The sequence below is a fragment of the Pseudophryne corroboree genome, chromosome 10 (assembly GCF_028390025.1).
Source record: "Pseudophryne corroboree isolate aPseCor3 chromosome 10, aPseCor3.hap2, whole genome shotgun sequence".
Taxonomy (NCBI): Eukaryota; Metazoa; Chordata; class Amphibia; order Anura; family Myobatrachidae; genus Pseudophryne; species Pseudophryne corroboree.
In genome coordinates this window covers 220,547,614-220,569,865 of record NC_086453.1, presented here as the reverse complement: position 1 = coordinate 220,569,865, position 22,252 = coordinate 220,547,614, and the positions used below count along the sequence as shown (strand labels likewise).

Below are 22,252 nucleotides of genomic sequence, written 5' to 3'. Positions count from 1 at the left end.
ACACTAGGGGCTCTCCTGAGCTCCTAGAAAAGAAAGTATATTTTAGGTTTTTTATTTTTAGTGAGATCTGCTGGCAACAGACTCACTGCTACGAGGGACTAAGGGGAGAAGAAGCGAACCTACCTGCTTGCAGCTAGCTTGGGCTTCTTAGGCTACTGGACACCATTAGCTCCAGAGGGATCGAACACCGGGCCCGACCTCGATCGTCCGGTCCCGGAGCCGCGCCGCCGTCCCCCTTACAAAGCCAGAAGCAAGAAGATGGTCCTGAAAATCGGCGGCAGAAGACTTCAGTCTTCAACAAGGTAGCGCACAGCACTGCAGCTGTGCGCCATTGCTCCTCATGCACACCTCACACTCCGGTCACTGATGGGTGCAGGGCGCTGGGGGGGCGCGCCCTGAGCAGCAATATTAACACCTTGGCTGGCAAAAAAATCACAATATACAGATGTGTCCACATACATCTTTGCTATATCCCGCCATGTATAGCTCAGTTTTGCATGCTATAGACTCAGAGATTTAGCCATGCCTTGTGATTTTTCTTAATTTGCGTCTTTAATATGTTTCTTTATACATATTCTATTATGGCAAACAAAAGTATTAAAATCCATCCATTCGCTACTCATGAAAAACAGCTTAGCCGTGTTTTGCATGTTGTGACAATTTGAGTAAAAAAGCAAAGATGTAAGTGGACACATCTGTATAGTCCTAGAGGCTATATATGTGAAAAATACCCCTGCCAGAGATCCATAAAAAAGCGGGAGAAAAAGGGGCGGGGCTATCTCCCTCAGCACACTGGCGCCATTTTTCCCTCACCGCTCCGCTGGAAGGATCGCTCCCAGGCTCTCCCCTGCAGTTTTCAAGACTACAAAGGGTAAAAAAGAGAGGGGGGGCACTAAATTTAGGCGCAGCAGTATATATATATATATATATATATATATATATATATATATATATATATATATATATATATATATATATATATATATAAGCAGCTATAAGGGAAAATCACTCAGTTATAGTGTTCATCCCTGTGTTCTATAGCGCTCTGGTGTGTGCTGGCATAATCTCTCTCTGTCTCCCCAAAAGGCTTTGTGGGGTCCTGTCCTCTGTCAGAGCATTCCCTGTGTGTGTGCGGTGTGTTGGTACGGCTGTGTCGACATGTTTGATGAGGAGGCTTATGTGGAGGCGGAGCAGATGCCGATAAATGTGATGTCACCCGCTGCGGGGCCGACACCTGAGTGGATGGACTTGTGTAAGGAATTACGTGAAAGTGTCAACTCCTTACATAAAAGGTTTGACGACATACCAAATATGGGACAGCCGGCTTCTCAGCCTGTGCCTGCCCAGGCGTCTCAAAAGCCATCAGGGGCTCTAAAACGCCCGCTACCTCAGATGGCAGACACAGATGTCGACACGGATACTGACTCCAGTGTCGACGACGATGAGACTAATGTAACTTCCAATAGGGCCACACGTTACATGATTGAGGCAATAAAAAATGTGTTGCACATTTCTGATGTTACCCCAGGAACCACAAAAAAGGGTATTATGTTTGGAGAGAAAAAACTACCAGTAGTTTCTCTGACGTCCTAAGTGGATGCTGGGGACTCCGTCAGGACCATGGGGAATAGCGGCTCCGCAGGAGACAGGGCACAAAAATAAAGCTTTAGGATCAGGTGGTGTGCACTGGCTCCTCCCCCTATGACCCTCCTCCAAGCCTCAGTTAGGTTTTTGTGCCCGTCCGAGCAGGGTGCAATCTAGGTGGCTCTCTTAAGGAGCTGCTTAGAAAAAGTTTTTAGTTTTTTTATGTTCAGTGAGTCCTGCTGGCAACAGGCTCACTGCATCGAGGGACTTAGGGGAGAGAAGTTCAACTCACCTGCGTGCAGGATGGATTGGCTTCTTAGGCTACTGGACACCATTAGCTCCAGAGGGAGTCGGAACACAGGTCTCACCCTGGGGTTCGTCCCGGAGCCGCGCCGCCGACCCCCCTTGCAGATGCTGAAGATTGAAGGTCCAGAAACCGGCGGCAGAAGGCTTTTCAGTCTTCATGAAGGTAGCGCACAGCACTGCAGCTGTGCGCCATTGTTGTCACACACTTCACACCATAGGTCACGGAGGGTGCAGGGCACTGCTGGGGGCGCCCTGGGCAGCAATGTATAATACCTTTATGGCTAAAAAATACATCACATATAGCCCTTGAGGCTATATGGATGTATTAAACCCATGCCAGATATCTCAAACTCCGGGAGAAAAGCCCGCCGGAATAGGGGGCGGGGCTTATTCTCCTCAGCACACAGCGCCATTTTCCTGCTCAGCTCCGCTGTGAGGAAGGCTCCCAGGACTCTCCCCTGCACTGCACTACAGAAACAGGGTAAAACAGAGAGGGGGGGCACTTTTTTTGGCGATATTTTATATATTTAAGCTGCTATAAGGATACAACACTTATATAAGGTTGTTCCCATATATATTATAGCGCTTGGGTGTGTGCTGGCAAACTCTCCCTCTGTCTCCCCAAAGGGCTAGTGGGGTCCTGTCTTCGATAAGAGCATTCCCTGTGTGTCTGCTGTGTGTCGGTACGTGTGTGTCGACATGTATGAGGACGATGTTGGTGTGGAGGCAGAGCAATTGCCGATAATGGTGATGTCACCCCCCAGGGAGTCGACACCGGAATGGATGGCTTTGTTTATGGAATTACGTGATAATGTCAGCACATTACAAAAATCAGTTGACGACATGAGACGGCCGGAAAACCAGTTGGTACCTGCCCAGGCGTCTCAGACACCGTCAGGGGCTGTAAAACGCCCTTTACCTCAGTCGGTCGACACAGACCCAGACACGGACACTGAATCTAGTGTCGACGGTGAAGAAACAAACGTATTTTCAAGTAGGGCCACACGTTATATGATCACGGCAATGAAGGAGGCTTTGCATATCTCTGATACTGCAAGTACCACAAAAAGGGGTATTATGTGGGGGGTGAAAAAACTACCTGTAGTTTTTCCTGAATCAGAGAAATTGAATGATGTATGTGATGAAGCGTGGGTTAACCCAGATAGAAAAGTGCTAATTTCAAAAAAGTTATTGGCATTATACCCTTTCCCGCCAGATGTTAGGGCGCGCTGGAAAACACCCCCTAGGGTGGATAAGGCGCTCACACGCTTATCAAAACAAGTGGCGTTACCGTCTCCTGATACGGCCGCCCTCAAGGATCCAGCTGATAGGAGGCTGGAAACTACCCTAAAAAGTATATACACACATACTGGTGTTATACTGCGACCAGCCATCGCCTCAGCCTGGATGTGCAGTGCTGGGGTGGTCTGGTCGGATTCCCTGACTGAAAATATTGATACCCTGGATAGGGACAGTATTTTATTGACTATAGAGCAATTAAAGGATGCTTTTCTTTATATGCGAGATGCTCAGAGGGATATTTGCACTCTGGCATCGAGAGTAAATGCGATGTCCATATCTGCCAGAAGAAGTTTATGGACGCGACAGTGGTCAGGTGATGCGGATTCTAAACGACATATGGAAGTATTGCCGTATAAAGGGGAGGAATTATTTGGCGTCGGTCTATCGGATCTGGTGGCCACGGCAACTGCCGGAAAATCCACCTTTTTACCTCAGACCCCCTCCCAACAGAAAAAGACACCGTCTTTTCAGCCGCAGTCCTTTCGGTCCTATAAGAACAAGCGGGCAAAAGGACAGTCATATCTGCCCCGGGGCAGAGGAAGGGGTAAGAGAGGACAGCAAGCAGCCCCTGCCCAGGAACAGAAGCCCTCCCAGGGTTCTGCAAAGCCCTCAGCATGACGCTGGGGCTTTACAAGCGGACTCAGGAGCGGTGGGGGGTCGACTCAAGAATTTCAGCGCGCAGTGGGCTTGCTCACAGGTGGACCCCTGGATCCTGCAGGTAGTATCTCAGGGTTACAGGTTGGAATTCGAGAAGTCTCCCCCTCGCCGGTTCCTAAAGTCTGCTTTGCCAACGTCTCCCTCAGACAGGGCGACGGTATTGGAAGCCATTCACAAGCTGTTTTCTCAGCAGGTGATAGTCAAGGTACCCCTCCTACAACAAGGAAAAGGGTATTACTCCACGCTATTTGTGGTACCGAAGCCGGACGGCTCGGTAAGACCTATTCTAAATCTGAAATCTTTGAACCTGTACATACAGAAATTCAAATTCAAGATGGAGTCACTCAGAGCAGTGATAGCGAATCTGGAAGAAGGGGACTTTATGGTGTCCCTGGACATAAAGGATGCTTACCTGCATGTCCCAATTTGCCCTTCACATCAAGGGTACCTCAGGTTCGTGGTGCAAAACTGTCATTATCAGTTTCAGACGCTGCCGTTTGGATTGTCCACGGCACCTCGGGTCTTTACCAAGGTAATGGCCGAAATGATGATTCTTCTTCGAAGAAGAGGCGTATTAATTATCCCTTACTTGGACGATCTCCTGATAAGGGCAAGGTCCAGAGAACAGCTGGAGGACGGAGTAGCACTAACCCAATTAGTGCTGCAACAACACGGGTGGATTCTGAATTTTCCAAAATCTCAGTTGACACCGACAACACGTCTGCTGTTCCTGGGAATGATTCTGGACACGGTTCAGAAAAAGGTGTTTCTTCCGGAGGAGAAAGCCAAGGAGTTATCCAAACTTGTCAGGAACCTCCTAAAACCAGGAAAAGTGTCTGTGCATCAATGCACAAGAGTCCTGGGAAAGATGGTGGCTTCTTACGAAGCGATTCCATTCGGCAGATTCCACGCACAAACTTTTCAGTGGGATCTGTTGGACAAATGGTCCGGATCGCATCTGCAGATGCACCAGCGGATAACCTTATCACCACGGACAACGGTGTCTCTTCTGTGGTGGTTGCAGAGTGCTCATCTGTTAGAGGGCCGCAGATTCGGCATACAGGACTGGGTCCTGGTGACCACGGATGCCAGTCTGAGAGGCTGGGGAGCGGTCACACAGGGAAGAAACTTCCAGGGAGTATGGTCAAGCCTGGAGATGTCTTTTCACATAAATATACTGGAGCTAAGAGCGATTTACAATGCTCTAAGTCTGGCAAAACCCCTGCTTCAGGGTCAGCCGGTGTTGATCCAGTCGGACAACATCACGGCAGTCGCCCACGTAAACAGACAGGGCGGCACAAGAAGCAGGACAGCAATGGCAGAAGCTGCAAGGATTCTTCGCTGGGCGGAAGATCATGTGATAGCACTGTCAGCAGTGTTCATTCCGGGAGTGGACAACTGGGAAGCAGACACGATCTACACCCGGGAGAGTGGGGACTTCATCCAGAAGTCTTCCACATGATTGTGAACCGTTGGGAAAAACCAAAGGTGGATATGATGGCGTCCCGCCTCAACAAAAAACTGGACAGGTATTGCGCCAGGTCAAGAGACCCTCAGGCAATAGCTGTGGACGCTCTGGTAACACCGTGGGTGTTCCAGTCAGTGTATGTGTTCCCTCCTCTGCCTCTCATACCAAAAGTACTGAGAATTATACGGCAAAGGGGAGTAAGAACGATACTCGTGGCTCCGGATTGGCCAAGAAGAACTTGGTACCCGGAACTTCAAGAGATGCTCACGGAGGATCCGTGGCCTCTACCTCTAAGACGGGACCTGCTTCAGCAGGGACCGTGTCTATTCCAAGACTTACCGCGGCTGCGTTTAACGGCATGGCGGTTGAACGCCGAATTCTAAGGGAAAAAGGCATTCCGGAAGAGGTCATTCCTACACTGGTAAAAGCCAGGAAGGAGGTGACTGCACAACATTATCACCGCATTTGGAGAAAATATGTTGCGTGGTGTGAGGCCAGGAAGGCCCCCACGGAGGAATTTCAACTGGGTCGATTCCTACATTTCCTGCAAACAGGATTGTCTATGGGCCTCAAATTGGGGTCCATTAAGGTTCAAATTTCGGCCCTGTCGATTTTCTTCCAGAAAGAATTGGCTTCAGTTCCTGAAATCCAGACTTTTGTAAAAGGAGTACTACATATACAGCCCCCGTTTGTGCCCCCAGTGGCACCGTGGGATCTTAATGTAGTTTTGGATTTTCTCAAATCCCATTGGTTTGAGCCACTCAAATCGGTGGAGTTGAAATATCTTACATGGAAAGTAACCATGCTACTGGCCCTGGCTTCAGCCAGGAGAGTATCATAATTAGCGGCTTTATCATATAAGAGCCCATATCTGATTTTCCATTCGGACAGGGCAGAACTGCGGACGCGTCCTCATTTTCTGCCTAAGGTGGTGTCAGCGTTTCACCTGAACCAGCCTATTGTGGTGCCTGCGGCTACTAACGATTTGGAGGATTCCAAGTTGTTGGACGTGGTCCGGGCATTGAAAATATATATTTCAAGAACGGCTGGAGTCAGAAAGTCTGACTCGCTGTTTATATTGTAAGCACCCAACAAGCTGGGTGCTCCTGCTTCTAAGCAGACGATTGCTCGTTGGATTTGTAGCACAATTCAACTTGCACATTCTGTGGCAGGCTTGCCACAACCAAAATCTGTCAAGGCCCATTCCACAAGGAAAGTGGGCTCATCCTGGGCGGCTGCCCGGGGGGTCTCGGCATTACAACTCTGCCGAGCAGCTACGTGGTCGGGGGAGAACACGTTTGTAAAATTCTACAAATTTGATACCCTGGCTAAAGAGGACCTGGAGTTCTCTCATTCGGTGCTGCAGAGTCATCCGCACTCTCCCGCCCGTTTGGGAGCTTTGGTATAATCCCCATGGTCCTGACGGAGTCCCCAGCATCCACTTAGGACGTCAGAGAAAATAAGATTTTACTTACCGATAAATCTATTTCTCGTAGTCCGTAGTGGATGCTGGGCGCCCATCCCAAGTGCGGATTGTCTGCAATACTTGTACATAGTTATTGTTACAAAAAAATCGGGTTGTTATTGTTGTGAGCCGTCTGTTCAGAGGCTCCTACGTTTGTCATACTGTTAACTGGGTTCAGATCACAGGTTGTACGGTGTGATTGGTGTGGCTGGTATGAGTCTTATCCGGGATTCAATATCCTTCCTTATTGTGTACGCTCGTCCGGGCACAGTATCCTAACTGAGGCTTGGAGGAGGGTCATAGGGGGAGGAGCCAGTGCACACCACCTGATCCTAAAGCTTTATTTTTGTGCCCTGTCTCCTGCGGAGCCGCTATTCCCCATGGTCCTGACGGAGTCCCCAGCATCCACTACGGACTACGAGAAATAGATTTATCGGTAAGTAAAATCTTATTTTTTCCCCCATCTGAGGAATTAAATGAAGTGTGTGAAGAAGCGTGGGCTTCCCCCGATAAGAAACTGGTAATTTCTAAAAGGTTACTAATGGCGTACCCTTTCCCGCCAGAGGATAGGTCACGTTGGGAAACATCCCCTAGGGTGGATAAAGCGCTCACACGCTTGTCAAAGAAGGGTGGCACTACCGTCTCCGGATACGGCCGCCCTAAAGGAGCCTGCTGATAGGAAGCAGGAGGCTATCCTGAAGTCTGTATATACACACACAGGTATTATACTGAGACCAGCTATTGCTTCAGCATGGATGTGCAGTGCTGCAGCTGCGTGGTCAGATTCCCTGTCGGAAAATATTGATACCCTAGACAGGGACACTATATTGCTAACCGTAGAGCATATTAAAGACGCAGTCTTATACATGAGAGATGCACAGAGGGATATTTGCCGGCTGGCATCTAAAATAAGTGCAATGTCCATTTCTGCCAGGAGAGGGTTATGGACTCGGCAGTGGACAGGTGATGCAGATTCTAAAAGGCACATGGAAGTTTTGCCTTATAAGGGTGAGGAGTTGTCCAGGGATGGTCTCTCGGACCTCGTTTCCACAGCAACAGCTGGGAAGTCAGCATTTTTACCCCATGTTCCCTCACAGCCAAAGAAAGCACCGTATTATCAGGTACAGTCCTTTCGGCCCCATAAGGGCAAGCGGGCTAAAGGCGCGTCCTTTCTGCCCAGAGGCAGAGGTAGAGGGAAAAAGCTGCAGCATACAGCCGGTTCCCAGGAGCAAAAGTCCTCCCCCGCTTCCTCCAAGTCCGCCGCATGACGCTGGGGCTCCACAGGCGGAGCCAGGTACGGTGGGGGTCCGTCTCAAAAACTTCAGCAATCAGTGGGCTCGCTCACGGGTGGATCCCTGGATCCTTCAAGTAGTATCTCAGGGGTACAAGCTGGAATTCGAGACGTCTCCCCCCCGCCGTTTCCTCAAATCTGCCTTGCCTACAACTCCCTCAGGCAGGGAGGCAGTGTTAGAGGCAATACACAAGCTGTATTCCCAGCAGGTGATAGTCAAGGTGCCCCTCCTTCATCAAGGACGGGGTTACTATTCCACAATGTTTGTGGTACCGAAACCGGACGGTTCGGTGAGACCCATTTTAAATTTGAAATCCTTGAACACATATATAAAAAAATTCAAGTTCAAGATGGAATCGCTCAGGGCGGTTATTGCAAGCCTGGACGAGGGGGATTACATGGTATCACTGGACATCAAGGATGCTTACCTGCATGTCCCCATTTACCATCCTCACCAGAAGTACCTCAGATTTGTGGTACAGGATTGTCATTACCAATTCCAGACGTTGCCGCTTGGTCTGTCCACGGCACCGAGGGTATTTACCAAGGTAATGGCCGAAATGATGATACTCCTTCGAAAAAAGGGAGTTTTAATTATCCCGTACTTGGACGATCTCCTGATAAAGGCGAGGTCCAGGGAGCAGTTGTTGGTCGGGGTAGCACTATCTCGGGAGGTGCTACAACAGCACGGTTGGATTCTAAATATTCCAAAGTCACAGCTGGTCCCTACGACACGTCTACTGTTCCTGGGGATGGTTCTGGACACAGAACAGAAAAAAGTGTTTCTCCCGGAGGAGAAGGCCAAGGAGCTGTCATCTCTAGTCAGAGGCCTCCTAAAACCAAAACAGGTGTCGGTGCATCACTGCACGCGAGTCCTGGGAAAAATGGTAGCTTCCTACGAAGCAATTCCATTCGGCAGGTTCCATGCAAGGACTTTTCAGTGGGACCTGTTGGACAAGTGGTCCGGATCGCATCTTCAGATGCATCGGCTGATAACCCTGTCTCCAAGGACCAGGGTGTCTCTGCTGTGGTGGCTGCAAAGTGCTCATCTTCAAGAGGGCCGCAGATTCGGCATACAGGACTGGGTCCTGGTGACCACGGATGCCAGCCTTCGAGGCTGGGGGGCAGTCACACAGGGAAGAAACTTCCAAGGACTATGGTCAAGTCAGGAGACTTCCCTACACATAAATATTCTGGAACTGAGGGCCATTTACAATGCCCTAAGTCAGGCAAAACCCCTGCTTCAAAACCAGCCGGTACTGATCCAGTCAGACAACATCACGGCAGTCGCCCATGTAAACCGACAGGGCGGCACAAGAAGCAGGACGGCGATGGCAGAAGCCACAAGGATTCTCCGATGGGCGGAAAATCACGTGTTAGCACTGTCAGCAGTGTTCATTCTGGGAGTGGACAACTGGGAAGCAGACTTCCTCAGCAGGCATGACCTCCACCCGGGAGAGTGGGGACTTCATCCAGAAGTCTTCCAAATGATTGTAAACCGTTGGGAAAGGCCACAGGTGGACATGATGGCGTCCCGCCTAAACAAAAAGCTAGAAAGATATTGCGCCAGGTCGAGAGACCCTCAGGCAATAGCTGTGGACGCTCTAGTGACACCGTGGGTGTACCGGTCGGTTTATGTGTTCCCTCCTCTTCCTCTCATACCCAAGGTACTGAGGATAATAAGGAGAAGAGGAGTAAGAACTATACTCATTGTTCCGGATTGGCCAAGAAGAGCTTGGTACTTGGAGCTTCAAGAGATGATCTCAGAGGACCCATGGCCTCTGCCGCTCAGACAGGACCTGCTGCTGCAGGGGCCCTGTCTGTTCCAAGACTTACCGCGGCTGCGTTTGACGGCATGGCGGTTGAACGCCGGATCCTGAAGGAAAAGGGCATTCCGGAGGAAGTCATTCCTACGCTGATTAAAGCTAGGAAAGAAGTGACCGCAAACCATTATCACCGCATATGTTGCGTGGTGTGAGGCCAGGAAGGCCCCAACGGAGGAATTTCAGCTGGGCCGTCTTCTGCACTTCCTACAGTCAGGGGTGACTATGGGCCTAAAATTGGGTTCCATTAGGGTCCAGATTTCGGCTCTATCGATTTTCTTCCAGAGAGAACTGGCTTCACTACCTGAAGTTCAGACTTTTGTTAAGGGAGTGCTGCATATTCAGCCCCCTTTTGTGCCTCCAGTGGCACCTTGGGATCTCAACGTGGTGTTGGATTTCCTAAAGTCACATTGGCTTGAGCCACTTAAAACCGTGGAAAGTGGTCATGCTGTTGGCCTTGGCTTCGGCCAGGCGGGTGTCAGAATTGGCGGCTTTGTCATGTAAAAGCCCTTATCTGATTTTCCATATGGATAGGGCAGAATTGAGGACTCGTCCCCAGTTTCTCCCTAAGGTGGTATCAGCCTTTCATTTGAACCAACCTATCGTGGTGCCTGCGGCTACTAAAGACTTGGAGGCTTCCAAGTTGTTGGACGTAGTCAGGGCCCTGAGAATTTATGTATCCAGGACAGCTAGTGTCAGGAAAACTGACTCCTTGTTTATCCTGTATGCACCCAACAAGCTCCTGTTTCAAAGCAGACTATTGCTCGCTGGATCTGTTGTACGATTCAGCTTGCACATTCTGCGACTGGACTGCCGCATCCTAAATCAGTGAAAGCCCATTCCACAAGGAAGGTGGGCTCTTCTTGGGCGGCTGCCCGAGGGGTCTCGGCTCTACAACTTTGCCGAGCAGCTACTTGGTCGGGGTCAAACACATTTGCTAAATTCTACAAGTTTGACACCCTGGCTGAGGAGGACCTAGAGTTTGCCCATTCGGTGCTGCAGAGTCATCCGCACTCTCCCGCCCGTTTGGGAGCTTTGGTATAATACCCATGGTCCTTACGGAGTCCCAGCATCCACTTAGGACGTTAGAGAAAATAAGATTTTACTCACCGGTAAATCTATTTCTCGTAGTCCGTAGTGGATGCTGGGCGCCCATCCCAAGTGCGGATTGTCTGCAATACTTGTATATAGTTATTGTTTAACTAAAGGGTTATTGTTGAGCCATCTGTTGAGAGGCTCAGTCATTGTTCATACTGTTAACTGGGTATAGTATCACGAGTTATACGGTGTGATTGGTGTGGCTGGTATGAGTCTTACCCGGGATTCAAAATCCTTCCTTATTGTGTCAGCTCTTCCGGGCACAGTATCCTAACTGAGGTATGGAGGAGGGTCATAGAGGGAGGAGCCAGTGCACACCAGGTAGTCCTAAAGCTTTCTTTAGTTGTGCCCAGTCTCCTGCGGAGCCGCTATTTCCCATGGTCCTTACGGAGTCCCAGCATCCACTACGGACTACGAGAAATAGATTTACCGGTGAGTAAAATCTTATTTTATTGCTACTGGATGTTATGACAAACAACATTTACTGTAGAAAGGAGTCTTCACAATCTGTAACATTTATCTTTCACGTGACGTTTCCTGTGTGTGGTGACCTGCTTTAATCTATTCATTCAAACCTAGGTCAACGGCAACCAATGTAATACAGCTGGCATGATTTCCTTATCACCTATTTATGATCTTCTATATGGGATGATAAACTCCTACTGTATATTATAAGGATATTAATTGCCCCATTTAACAATGAACCTTAAGTCACCCATATGTTTTATTATTTCCACAATATACATCATAAACTAATAAAGTAAGACACAAACAACAATGTAGATTGGAAAAAAGGAGGTCACAGCCTTATTTATTTAACCAAATTAGAATTCTTAAATTTAAATTTAGCATGGTGGCGAAAAAGCAGTGCTACCTCGGCCACAGCCCATCTTATAGCTTTTATTTAAATAAATGGTGGAGGAGTATCCATCCCTTGCGCAAAACTGGCGTGGGTAATATCACTTCCCCTTAACTGGCCCAGTACTGGTCCCTCCGTGAGATGTAGACCTGTTCCTCACCTAAGGCAGTGGCCGACTTAAAGGGGAAATGCTTATCAAGCTCTGTTGCGCCTAATTGAGCCGTCGAGGAGCACTGCTTTCCTCAGCTGTCTTGTTGAAAGAGATTAGCACAATTAACTTCCAACAATTAATAAATTACCAAACATTCCATGCCAGGGTGGCTGGGAGGGATCACAAACTGGAAAGAGGAAATAAATCACCCCACACAACAAATATATAAGGGTAACACTGCTCGCCCTACCAAACTATATTTACTGAATTGATTGACAGCTATACCACAAAACCAAACCAAATCAACAAAAAAAACAGCTGAAACCAGTCCTGCTACAAACGTCTCCAGCTTATGTCCGCTCTCAAGTACTTTATTACCAGCAGCATATTTTGTTTAGTATCGCAGTGATACTAATGAATATGGCATATGGCATTAGTATTTAGCATTACTTACTCCAGCGACGTCCCCCTTCTCGGCAGCAACCTCAATGCTGTTGCTGGCAGCCTATTGCTGCCAGTGAAGGGCTGTCGTGTTATGCACATGCACATTACACTCTCCCCTGGCAGGGACTTGGCAGTACCTGGGAGGCTTCATTGAAGCCGGAAAGGATATTGCTAGGTCTTCACTGTGAGCAATGTGTGCCGTATCGCTCTCCCCATCTATAGATGGCACTGGTACAGTGACAAGCAGCAGTAATATTGCTGTTTGTTAAACGCTGAAAGGGATTTGTAACGCGTGACCAGCGGTCGGGAGACAACCGGTCACCATACCGACGCCGGGAACCCAGCATTAAGATGGACGGGGGGCTTTGGTGTTGAGTGCACAGGTACTATTCCCATTCTGTGTCGTGGACACCCACGAGTGGGAATAGTCCCTGTTAGCCGGCGTGCCAACTGTAGGGGTTGTGAGGGGGTGGGATGTAGCTGCCATTATCCGCCGGTCACATAACTACATCCCACTGGAAGGATGCCGCAACCCCTCTAGCCAGAGCCGGCCATAGGCATAGGCAAACTAGGCAATTGCCTAGGGCATTTGATATGCCTAGGGGCATCAGCAGCTTCTGCTGATTAAAATGATATGCAGCATGCCTATATTCTGTGTGTAGCAGTTCATATGCAGATACAGCCACAGTCTCACACAGTATATAGGCATGCTGCATATCATTTTAATCAACAGAAGCTGCTTGTGCATCCTAGCCACATAGCAATGCAAATAAGATGCATTTTCATTAAAAAAATGTGCCCAACGTTAGCATTGAGGCAAGATTCATGAGGACACATCTGTATTCAAGCAGAGGCAGAGGTCACAGTGTTAGTGGCAGTGTGAGTGTTGTGTGCATGTGAGTAGGTTGGTTGTGCAGTAGTGTTCGGAATATGTGTAAGGAGCATTATGTGTGTCATGTAAAAATGCATTAATAATGTGCAACATATGTGTAAGGGGAACTGTGTGTGTCATTATGTGTATAAGGGCATTAATAATGTACGGCATATGTGTAACAGGTTACTACTGTATGTGTGTCATTATGTGTTTAGGGGCACTAATAATGTGCAGCAAATGTGTAGGGGGCACTGTGTGTCATTATGTGTATAAGGGCATTAATAATGTGCGGCATATGTGTAAGGGACATTACGTGTAAAAGGGCATTAATAAAGGTTGTCATAATGTGTAAGGCGCATTATGTTTATAAGGACATTAATAATGTGCCTCATATGTGTAAGGGGCATTACTGTGTGGCATTATGTGTATAAGGTGCTCTACTATGTGGCGTTGCGTATAGAAAGGGCACTACTGTGTCGTCTAATGTAAATAAAGAGCAATAAGGTGTGGTGTATTGTGAATAAGGAGCAATTCAGTGTGATGTACTGTGAATAAGGGGCTCTACTGTGAGGAGTAATGGCCCTCATTCCGAGTTGATCGGTCGCAAGGCGAATTTAGCAGAGTTACACACGCTAAGCCGCCGCCTACTGGGAGTGAATCTTAGCTTCTTAAAATTGCGAACGATGTATTCGCAATATTGCGATTACTAACCACTTAGCAGTTTCAGAGTAGCTCCAGACTTACTCTGCCTGTGCGATCATTTCAGTGCTTGTCGTTCCTGGTTGACGTCACAAACACACCCAGCGTTCGCCCAGGCACTCCCACCGTTTCTCCGGCCACTCCTGCGTTTTTTCCGGAAACGGTAGCGTTTTCAGCCACACGCCCCTGAAACGCCGTGTTTCCGCCCAGTAACACCCATTTCCTGTCAATCACATTACGATCGCCGGAGCGAAGAAAAAGCCGTGAGTAAAAATACTTTCATCATAGTAAAGTTACTTGGCGCAGTCGCAGTGCGAACATTGCGCATGCGTACTAAGCGGATTTTCACTGCGATGCGATGAAAAATACCGAGCGAACAACTCGGAATGAGGGCCAATGTTTATAAGGTAAAGTGATACTACTGTGGGATGTAATCTGAATTATGGACACTATCGCATGATCAAATGTGAATAAAGTTGCAGTACTGTGTGGCGTAATTACAATTGCTGTTACTATTGTGTGGCCATGCCCCTTGCCAGCAAAAACACACCCCTTTTTGGGCTGTGCGCCAAATGTGCGAACTGTTCCTATTTAAAATATAGGGGGTACAAACCCCAAAATAAGGACTGCTATGAATGAGGGGTGATGGTGCTGGGAAAGAGGTGCGAGGTCAGAGGCGGAACCAGCGGTGGTGCTAGGGGGCACCAGCCAAAATCTTGCCTAGGGCATCATATTGGCTAGGGCCGGCTCTGCCTCTAGCGAGTGCTAAATGGGTTATGTCTTGTCCTTAAATGCCGCCCTTAGTGACTTCTTATATCTGTAATCGGTTACTCTTGGTAATTAAACTTACTCCTTATAGTACTCCGTATAGTATTAATAACCAAAAAACAATATGAAAATATGCAAATATTTCATAAGCACACAGACAAACATATATAATAAACCTACAGCAAAAGAATGCACACATGGAGACTTGTACACATACACTATCCCACATATGGCCCACTGCATGGTGAATCAGTATGGCCACATGTAAATCATTACCTTGTGGTTATTAATAATAATAATTATAATATTATGCAGCACTGGACAGTGCAGAAAACAGAGCATACATAAAGCAAATTACCTTTTGTAAGCATAATTTTGATAGAGATGAAAATAAATGGTAGGGGTCTCCTGCTCCTGCTAGGGCATACAATCTAACGGTATTCTGGTACAGCTGAGAAAAGAGTAAATGTACAGTGGTAATAGATTAAGGTGCGATTAAGGGAGGGGTTTTCAGAAAGCAGTTATATGACAAAACCATGTTTTATTTCTAAAGAACTATTTATTCATGTGAATAAAGGTATTTAATTTTACTTATTTTTTTTTTTTTTTTTAGGATGCTGACCATGAATTATTATATGAAATATCTGAACAAGAAGAGATCACAGCCCGTCTCCATTTCATTAAATTTGAAAACACGTATATAGAAACCTGTCTGGACTTTATAAAAGATCATCTTGTGAACACAGAGACAAAGGTCATCAAAGCGACTGGCGGGGGAGCTTACAAATTCAAAGACCTCCTTGAAAAGAAGTTGGGATTAAAGTGAGTTCAGTTGGGGCATAACCAACCTTAAAATGTAACATGCATTATGCAATGAAGTTCTACTGTCATGCTTGGAGCTCCCATTTGACCCAAGTTTTTCCGTCAAAATATTTAAGTTGACTCCTTTACATTTAATGGAGTAAGATCATTTGTAAAATTAAACTTGTATTCATTTTATTGTTTCTGGCACATAGTTCTTTTCTTTTCTTTTTTTATTTTATGTTATTGTTTTTCTTCAGCGTTAAACAAAACAATAGTAGAATACATAAAATGTCTGAACATGGAAAAATTAAATAAAGTATTTGTTAGATGAAACAACTACAATCCGAAAAATTGATCAAGAACATATCAATCAATCATTCAATCAATCAAAACAAAGTATGGTTTGAGGGGATAGAACCTAAGGAAACATTCAAGATCTATCATATCAAGTAATAGTCAATTAACGGTCCATGTGTTCATTTTAATAAGGAAGGGGTTGAGATTGAGTTGGGGTGGTGGAAAGAGAGAAGAAGCCTTCCAGTCAGTTACCTCAAAAAATGAGAAGTAAAAAAAAAAAAAAAAAAGTAGTAGAATGGGCTATTGCTGAAAGTCTGTATAGTTATATAGTTGTCAATGGATGTCCTGCACCAAAGTGCAATGTCCAGGGAGTCCATGTTTTTTGGCACATAGTTCTTATAAAAAGGTTTCCAAGATGATTTGGGCTCAAAGTGTGCACTGGACGTATTGCTTATTTCTCTAACGTCCTAGTGGATGCTGGGAACTCCGAAAGGACCATGGGGAATAGCGGCTCCGTAGGAGACTGGGCACAACTAAAAGAAAGCTTTTAGACTACCTGGTGTGCACTGGCTCCTCCCATTATGACCCTCCTCCAAGCCTCAGTTAGATTTCTGTGCCCGGCCGAGCTGGATGCACACTAGGGGCTCTCCTGAGCTCCTAGAAAGAAAGTTTATTTTAGGTTTTTTATTTTACAGTGAGACCTGCTGGCAACAGGCTCACTGCATCGAGGGACTAAGGGCAGAAGAAGCGAACCTACCTGCTTGCAGCTAGCTTGGGCTTCTTAGGCTACTGGACACCATTAGCTCCAGAGGGATCGACCGCATGGAACTGGCCTTGGTGTTCGTTCCCGGAGCCGCGCCGCCGTCCCCCTTACAGAGCCAGAAGCAAGAAGAGGTCCGGAAAATCGGCGGCAGAAGACATCAGTCTTCACCAAGGTAGCACACAGCACTGCAGCTGTGCGCCATTGCTCCTCATGCACACTTCACACTCCGGTCACTGAGGGTGCAGGGCGCTGGGGGGGGGGCGCCCTGAGCAGCAATAAAAACACCTTGGCTGGCAAATATATCACAATATATAGCCCCAGAGGCTATATATGTGATAAATACCCCTGCCAGAATCCATAAAAAAGCGGGAGAAAAGTCCGCGAAAAAGGGGCGGAGCTATCTCCCTCAGCACACTTGCGCCATTTTCTCTTCACAGTGCAGCTGGAAGACAGCTCCCCAGGCTCTCCCCTGTAGTTTGCAGGCTCAAAGGGTTAAAAAGAGAGGGGGGGGCACTAAATTTAGGCGCAATATTGTATATACAAGCAGCTATTGGGAAAAATTCACTCAATATAGTGTTAATCCCTAAATTATATAGCGCTCTGGTGTGTGCTGGCATACTCTCTCTCTGTCTCCCTAAAGGGCTGTGTGGGGTCCTATCCTCAGTCAGAGCATTCCCTGTGTGTGTGCGGTGTGTCGGTACGGCTGTGTCGACACGTTTGATGAGGAGGCTTATGTGATGGCAGAGCAGATGCCGATAAATGTGATGTCGCCCCCTGTGGGGCCGACACCAGAGTGGATGGATAGGTGGAAGGCATAAACCGACAGTGTCAACTCCTTACATAAAAGGCTGGATGACGTAACAGCTATGGGACAGCCGGCTTCTCAGCCCGCGCCTGCCCATCCGTCTCAAAGGCCATCAGGGGCTCAAAAACGCCCGCTCCCTCAGATGGCAGACACAGATGTCGACACGGATACTGACTCCAGTGTCGACGAGGTTGAGACATATACACAATCCACTAGGAACATCCGTTACATGATCCCGGCAATAAAAAATGTGTTACACATTTCTGACATTAACCCAAGTACCACTAAAAAAGGGTTTTATGTTTGGGGAGAAAAAGCAGGCAGTGTTTTGTTCCCCCATCAAATGAGTGAATGAAGTGTGAAAAAGCGTGGGTTCCCCCGATAAGAAACTGGTAATTTCTAAAAAGTTACTGATGGCGTACCCTTTCCCGCCAGAGGATAAGTTACGCTGGGAGATATCCCCTAGGGTGGATAAGGCGCTCACACGTTTGTCAAAAAAGGTGGCACTGCCGTCTTAGGATACGGCCACTTTGAAGGTACCTGCTGATAAAAAGCAGGAGGCTATCCTGAAGTCTGTATTTACACACTCAGGTACTAGACTGAGACCTGCAGATAGTGCTGCTGCAGCGTGGTCTGTGACCCTGTCAAACAGGGATACTATTTTGCGAACATAAGACGTCGTCTTATATATGAGGGATGCACAGAGGGATATTTTGCCGGCTGGCATCCAGAATTAATGCAATGTCCATTCTGTCAGGAGGGTATTAGAGACCCGACACTGGACAGGTGATGCTGACTTTAAAAGGCACATAGAGCCTTATAAGGGTGAGGAATTGTTTGGGGATGGTCTCTGGGACCTCGTATCCACAGCAACAGCTGGGAAGAAAAATTTTTTACCTCAGGTTTCCTCACAGCCTAAGAAAGCACTGTATTATCAGGTACAGTCCTTTTGGATTCAGAAAAGCAAGCGGGTAAAAGGCGCTTCCTTTCTGCACAGAGACGAGGGAAGAGGGAAAAAGCTGCACCAGTCAGCCAGTTCCCAGAATCAAAATTCTTCTCCCGCTTCCTCTGAGTCCACCGCATGACGCGGGGGCTCCACAGGCGTAGCCAGGTACGGTGGGGGGCCGCCTCAAAAATTTCAGCGATCAGTGGGCTCGCTCACAGGTGGATCCCTGGATCCTTCAAGTAGTATCTCAGGGGTACAAGCTGGAATTCGAGGCGTCTCCCCCCCGCCGTTTCCTCAAATCTGCCTTGCCGGCAACTCCCTCAGGCAGGGAGGCTGTGCTAGAGGCAATTCACAAGCTGTATTCCCAGCAGGTGATAGTCAAGGTGCCCCTCCTTCAACAAGGACGGGGTTACTATTCCACACTGTTTGTGGTACCGAAACCGGACGGTTCGGTGAGACCCATTTTAAATTTGAAATCCTTGAACACATACATAAAAAAATTCAAGTTCAAGATGGAATCGCTCAGGGCGGTTATTGCAAGCCTGGAGGAGGGGGATTACATGGTATCCCTGGACATCAAGGATGCTTACCTACATGTCCCCATTTACCATCCTCACCAGGAGTACCTCAGATTTGTGGTACAGGATTGCCATTACCAATTCCAAACACTGCCGTTTGGACTGTCCACGGCACCGAGGGTCTTTACCAAGGTAATGGCAGAAATGATGATACTCCTTCGAAAAAAGGGAGTTTTAATTATCCCGTACTTGGACGATCTCCTTATAAAGGCGAGGTCCAAGGAGCAGTTGTTGGTCGGAGTAGCACTATCTCGGGAAGTGCTACAACAGCACGGATGGATTCTATACATTCCAAAGTCACAGCTGGTTCCTACCATACGCCTACTGTTCCTGGGGATGGTTCTGGACACAGAACAGAAAAAAGTGTTTCTCCCGCAGGAGAAAGCCAAGGAGCTGTCATCTCTAGTCAGAGACCTCCTGAAACCAAAACAGGTATCGGTGCATTACTGCACACGAGTCCTGGGAAAAATGGTAGCTTCTTACGAAGCAAAATTCCATTCGGCAGGTTCCATGCAAGAACCTTTCAGTGGGACCTCTTGGACAAGTGGTCGGGATCGCATCTTCAGATGCATCGGCTGATAACCCTGTCTCCAAGGACCAGGGTCTCTCTACTGTGGTGGCTGCAGAGTGCTCATCTTCAAGAGGGCCGCAGATTCGGCATACAGGACTGGGTCCTGGTAACCACGGATGCCAGCCTTCGAGGCTGGGGGGCAGTCACACAGGGAAGAAATTTCCAAGGACTTTGGTCAAGTCAGGAGTCGTCCCTACACATAAATATTCTGGAACTGAGGGCCATTTACAATGCCCCAAGTCTGGCAAGGCCTCTGCTTCAAAACCAGCCGGTACTGATCCAATCAGACAACATCACGGCAGTCGCCCATGTAAACCGACAGGGCGGCACAAGAAGCAGGATGGCGATGGCAGAAGCCACAAGGATTCTCCGATGGGCGGAAAATCACGTCTTAGCACTGTCAGCAGTGTTTATTCCGGGAGTGGACAACTGGGAAGCAGACTTCCTCAGCAGACACGACCTACACCCGGGAGAGTGGGGACTTCATCCAGAAGTCTGCCAACTGTTGGTAAACCGTTGGGAAAGGCCACAGGTGGACATGATGGCGTCCCGCCTAAACAAAAAACTAGATATTGCGCCAGGTCAAGGGACCCTCAGGCAATAGCTGTGGACGCTCTAGTGACACCGTGGGTGTACCAGTTGGTTTATGTATTCCCTCCTCTGCCTCTCATACCAAAGGTACTGAGAATAATAAAATGAGGAGTAAGAACGATACTCGTGGTTCCGGATGGGCCAAGAAGAGCTTGGTACCCAGAACTTCAAGAAATTATATCAGAGGACCCAGGGCCTCTACCGCTCAGACAGGATCTGCTACAGCAGGGGCCCTGTCTGTTCCAAGACTTACCGCGGCTGCGTTTGACGGCATGGTGGTTGAATTCCGGATCCTAAAGGAAAAGGGCATTCCGGAGGAAGTCATTCCTACGCTGATAAAAGCCAGGAAAGAAGTAACCGCAAACCATTATCACCGTATTTGGCGAAAATATGTTGCGTGGTGTGAGGCCAGGAAGGCCCCAACAGAGGAATTTCAGCTGGGTCGTTTTCTGCACTTCCTACAGTCAGGAGTGACTATGGGCCTAAACTTGGGTTCCATTAAGGTCCAGATTTCGGCTCTGTCGATTTTCTTCCAGAAAGAACTGGCTTCACTGCCTGGAGTTCAGACATTTGTAAAGGGAGTGCTACATATTCAGCCCCCTTTTGTGCCTCCTGTGGCACCTTGGGATCTCAACGTGGTGTTGAGTTTCCTAAAATCACATTGGTTTGAGCCACTTAAAACTGTGGATTTGAAATATCTCACGTGGAAAGTGGTCATGTTATTGGCCTTGGCTTCGGCCAGGCATGTGTCAGAATGGGCGGCTTTGTCAGGTAAAAGCCCTTATCTGATTTTCCATATGGATAGGGCAGAATTGAGGACTCGTCCCCAGGTTCTCCCTAAGGTGGTATCAGCTTTTCACTTGAACCAACCTATTGTAGTGCCTGCGGCTACTAGGGACTTGGAAGATTCCAAGTTACTGGACGTAGTCAGGGCCTTAAAAAAATTATATTTCCAGGACGGCTGGAGTCAGGAAAACTGACTCGCTTTTTATCCTGTAGGCACCCAACAAAATAGGTGCTCCTGCTTCTAAGCAGACTATTGCTCGCTGAATTTGTAGCACAATTCAGCTGGAGCATTCTGCGGCTGGATTGCCGCATCCTAAATCAGTAAAAGCCCATTCCACGAGGAAAGTGGGCTCATCTTGGGCGGCTGCCAGAGGGGTCTCGGCTTTACAACTTTGCCGAGCTGCAACTTGGTCAGGGGCAAACACGTTTGCTAAATTCTACAAATTTGATACCCTGGCTGAGGAGGACCTTGAGTTCTCTCATTCGGTGCTGCAGAGTCATCCGCACTCTCCCGCCCGTTTGGGAGCTTTGGTATAATCCCCATGGTCCTTTCGGAGTTCGCAGCATCCACTAGGACGTTAGAGAAAATAAGATTTTACTCACCGGTAAATCTATTTCTCGTAGTCCGTAGTGGATGCTGGGCGCCCATCCCAAGTGCGGATTGTCTGCAATACTTGTATATAGTTATTGTTAACTAAAGGGTTATTGTTATGAGCCATCTGTTGAGAGGCTCAGTTATGTTTCATACTGTTAACTGGATATGGTATCACGAGTTATACGGTGTGATTGGTGTGGCTGGTATGAGTCTTGCCCGGGATTCAAAATCCTTCCTTATTGTGTCAGCTCTTCCGGGCACAGTATCCTAACTGAGGCTTGGAGGAGGGTCATAGTGGGAGGAGCCAGTGCACACCAGGTAGTCTAAAAGCTTTTTTTTAGTTGTGCCCAGTCTCCTGCGGAGCCGCTATTCCCCATGGTCCTTTCGGAGTTCCCAGCATCCACTACGGACTACGAGAAATAGATTTACCGGTGAGTAAAATCTTATTATTTCTTTAATGTGGCATTATGATTCCTCAGTCCTTAATCTTTAAAGATATAGATTCTGCAACCTTAGCAAGTACTTAAGAGATTTTTCTTGTTGCTGAATGAAAAATTCTATACATTCAGAAAGTTTAACATATTTTGGGTCTCCTTTTTGTTTACTCTAATACTATAAATGCATATTTAAGTTGTCTAACTATAGGGTAAGAGTACCTATAGTAATTATTCTTTAAAACAGGGCAAAAAAATAAGCAAGAGTGCAGTGGAACTAGAACCACGGGATG

General features: G+C 47.6%; 1 protein-coding gene across 2 annotated transcripts in view; it reads left to right on the top strand.

Moving 5' to 3' along the window:
* The window catches only part of PANK4 (pantothenate kinase 4 (inactive)), a 243,774-nt gene that overhangs the window by 48,171 nt on the left and 173,351 nt on the right, over nucleotides 1–22,252 (top strand). For both annotated transcript variants that reach the window (XM_063943091.1, XM_063943090.1), the window contains exon 3: nucleotides 15,403–15,611. In XM_063943091.1, coding sequence (XP_063799161.1) covers nucleotides 15,403–15,611 — 209 coding nt within the window. The remainder of the gene's footprint in view (nucleotides 1–15,402; nucleotides 15,612–22,252) is intronic.